This window comes from Amyelois transitella, chromosome 10 (assembly GCF_032362555.1).
Source record: "Amyelois transitella isolate CPQ chromosome 10, ilAmyTran1.1, whole genome shotgun sequence".
Taxonomy (NCBI): domain Eukaryota; kingdom Metazoa; phylum Arthropoda; class Insecta; order Lepidoptera; family Pyralidae; genus Amyelois; species Amyelois transitella.
Window position 1 is genome coordinate 8,224,844 of NC_083513.1, and position 3,383 is coordinate 8,228,226.

At 39.7% G+C, this 3,383-nt stretch overlaps 1 protein-coding gene across 1 annotated transcript; it reads left to right on the forward strand.

Moving 5' to 3' along the window:
- The first annotated feature begins 1,214 nt into the window (after positions 1 to 1,214).
- Positions 1,215 to 2,930, forward strand: LOC106142955 (piggyBac transposable element-derived protein 4). Its single transcript, XM_060946267.1, has one exon. It carries the CDS (start codon positions 1,215 to 1,217, stop codon positions 2,928 to 2,930), a length of 1,716 nt encoding a protein of 571 aa, XP_060802250.1.
- Positions 2,931 to 3,383: the final 453 nt, after the last annotated feature.

Sequence of the window (3,383 nt, forward strand, 5' to 3'; positions counted from 1 at the left end):
GATGTAGTCACTGCCTATTCCTCCGGGAAAAAAGCGTGATTTTATGAATTTATGTATTTATCTGGCCTCTGATATAAAGTCAACTCATAGCTCCTAAGTAACTTTTGTTAATAAATGTAGAGGTCAAGAATATTTGGCAACTAAACCACAACAATTTCAAGAATTAACTTGAAGCTTTCACTTGCAAGCGCAATTAAAAAAAATCACGATATCCTCTATAACTTAAAAAAAAGAGAGTGCTATATCATACAACGAAAATAAGACAAATTGTCAAATAAATCTTCGTTAGCCAAGATAAGTGATCTCTGAGCCTTCCAAGTCCCAGCAATGGGGACCATAAGTTATCTAACTTTGACAAATCACTCTCTTTTACACTACTTTAGAAATGGCCGAAGCTTCATTTTTAAGGATTTCGTAAAGCCGGATTCATCAACGAATACATTTTTCTTTAAAAATCTGACTTTGAAAAGCTAACAAACTTGGAATTCTTCTTTTAGGCTATTGCCTATTGGCTAGCAACCTAACCCTTTTTAAATATCAATTCAATCTTTAAATGAACGTGATCTTTCATCTTTTATAAAATGTCACCTCTGTATACTCCGTATATATATGTAATATCTCTGATGACTCTCTGTTCATACAAACCAAAACTCTAGTGTGAGGGAAGAGTAAAGTTTTTGATTACATATTTTATCTTCGAACTTATGACCGCATGACGCTGAATGATTACGGTATATTACATATATAAATCATACTATACACCCAGCAAGGGATATAGTCACGTCTTTATCCCTTGCGGGGTAGACAGAGCGAACAGCCCTGAAAAGACTGAAAGGCCACGCTATATTACGCTGTATAAATTTAAAATATTCCCTCGGCAGCGAAGTTAAAATTAGATGGCATATTTTTGTAGTCTTTTCATTTACCTTTCAACTTTCCTTAACACTCTCCCTGCCATGGGATCCGCCGGCGACCCCCACTAATTCTTGTTCCGCAAGCCAAAGCACTTTTGTAACTTTTTAGTTAGGAGGCCATGGGGTCCGCCGGTAGCCCCCAATTATTTTCTTTCCGCACGCCACGCACAATTTGTATAGTTATTCATTAGCACGCCACCCTTTTATTATGACAGTTAGCCGCCGGCCGCCCCCACGGCCTGTCGTGTGCGTTTTTCCCGCGTTTTTACATCGATCGCGAAACTCGATCTTCTTTTGATAATGTCCGACGACTCAGATTTCGATCCCGACTTTATACCCGAGTCGGACGATAGTGAATTAACTTCGGACGACGATGAATCGACGAGTAACAGTAATGCTAACTCCGATGGTGATACTATGACGCCGCCGAACCGCGGCGCTGGCGCCGGCTCATCTCAACGTCCAGTTCAACGTGCGCAGACGTCGAGTAACGCAAGTTGCTGGTACCCGCCAACTGGAACCCGTCAGCAAGTATTTCCTTTTACTGGCACTCCTGGTGTGAAAAACATCCCCCAATTGTGTGAGACTGAATTGGATTATTTTCTTTTGTTTGTTGACGAAGAGATTATCAACTTGATGGTGACAATGACTAATTGTTATGCAGTAAAGACCAAAATAACTACAACTTTGCGACGTTCGAGTAGACTGAATGACTGGAAAGATTGTGATCAACAAGAAATGAAAAAATTTATTGGCTTATTGATGTGGATGGGCCTGAAAAAGCTGCCTAAAATTGCAGATTACTGGAGTCGTAACCCGCTATATGAAAATAAAGTGGCTGGATCTACTATGAGCCGAAATCGTTTCGAATTGTTACTGCGTTGTTGGCATTTCGAAGATACCTTTTTTGCCGAGACATCACGCACAGATAAGTTGATCAAAATAAGGCGTTTAGTTCAGTTGATCACAACCAAATACCAAAATTTTAAGACTCCTGATGAATACCTGACAGTCGATGAGACCATGGTTGCGTTCCGTGGGCGTATAAAGTTCATGCAATATATACCAGGTAAAAGGCACAAATACGGTATCAAGCTTTTTAAAATATGTGGAGACGACGGTTATACGTTTGATTTAATTGTATACGAAGGCAAAAAGGGTCCTGAGCGCCAACAGAATTTATCCAAAAACGTGGTGATGGAATTGAGCACTAAGTTCTTAGATGCTGGCCGAAGCATCATTACTGATAACTATTATACGAGCGTAGATTTGGCCGAGTCTCTATTACAACATTCCACGCATTTGATAGGCACCGTCAGAAAAAACCGGAAAGGGTTACCCAAGAATGTAGTAGGCGAGAAATTGAAGAAGGGAGAATTGGTTGCGATGGAAAACGAAAAGGGGATTTTGGTATTTAAGTGGAAGGATAAGAGAGAAGTCTTGGCCTTGTCTACTAAACACAAAGTGGGATTTGTCACTGTTACAAGCAAGCGCAACAAAAATAAATGTTCTCTGAAACCTATAGCAATTGCGGACTACAATAAGCACAAATGCTCAATTGACCTTTCTGATCAGATGGGAAGCTACTGCAACCCATCACGACGTAGCATTCGTTGGTTCCAAAAACTCGCAGTAGAATTGATACTGAACACATCTGTCATAAATGCTTTTCTTGTTTACACGGCACATAAAAGAGTGAAATCCAAACGCTACACTATAACAAAATTCAGAGAACAACTAAGCATACAGTTATTGGGTTTATATCAGGAAAGCACCAACGTTGCAGAGAATCGCGAAGCAGTAGAGCATAAGTTTGGGAAAAATCCTATAGCTGACCATCGTAATCGGATCATACGGCGTAAATGTATTCATTGTTACCAACTACTGCGCTTGCAAGGTAAAACAAGTGTTGAAGCCAAAAAGCTAACCAAAAAGACAAACACTGTCTGCCTTTTATGCCCCACTAAACCCAGTGTTTGCGCAGAGTGTTTCGCGACAATACACACGAAAAAGTAATTTTTTGAACATTATTATGTGTTTTTCAAACTTTTTATAATAACTAACACAAATAAATACATAAATACTCTACTTATGCTGTTTTTATTTATAATTTTCTCAGTCTCATAAAAAACATATTATTGATCCTACTGACTTGCTTTTTTTTTTTATTTGTAGTTAAGTTCACGCTGACGCCATAACACATATTGAATTTTCCGTATTAGCCAGCCAGCAGGTACAAAATCTGTTTGAATTTGGGAGGTCAAGGCGGATCCCACGGCGTACTGAAACAATTTTTGTTGGTCCCGCCGGCAGACCCCATGGCTTCCTGGAACCATTTTATCTTGTAATTCTCGGCCTATTTATTGCAAAAACTTGGGGTACGCCGGCGACCCCGTGGCCTCCTGAACTAAAATATCATTATACTTTGCCGGCAGGGAGAGTGTTAAGACTGACAGCTCAGATATCAAT

Bases quoted from the DNA above. Each gene is read 5' to 3' on its own strand.
- LOC106142955 (XM_060946267.1), top strand. From the start codon at position 1,215: ATGTCCGACGACTCAGATTTCGATCCCGACTTTATACCCGAGTCGGAC.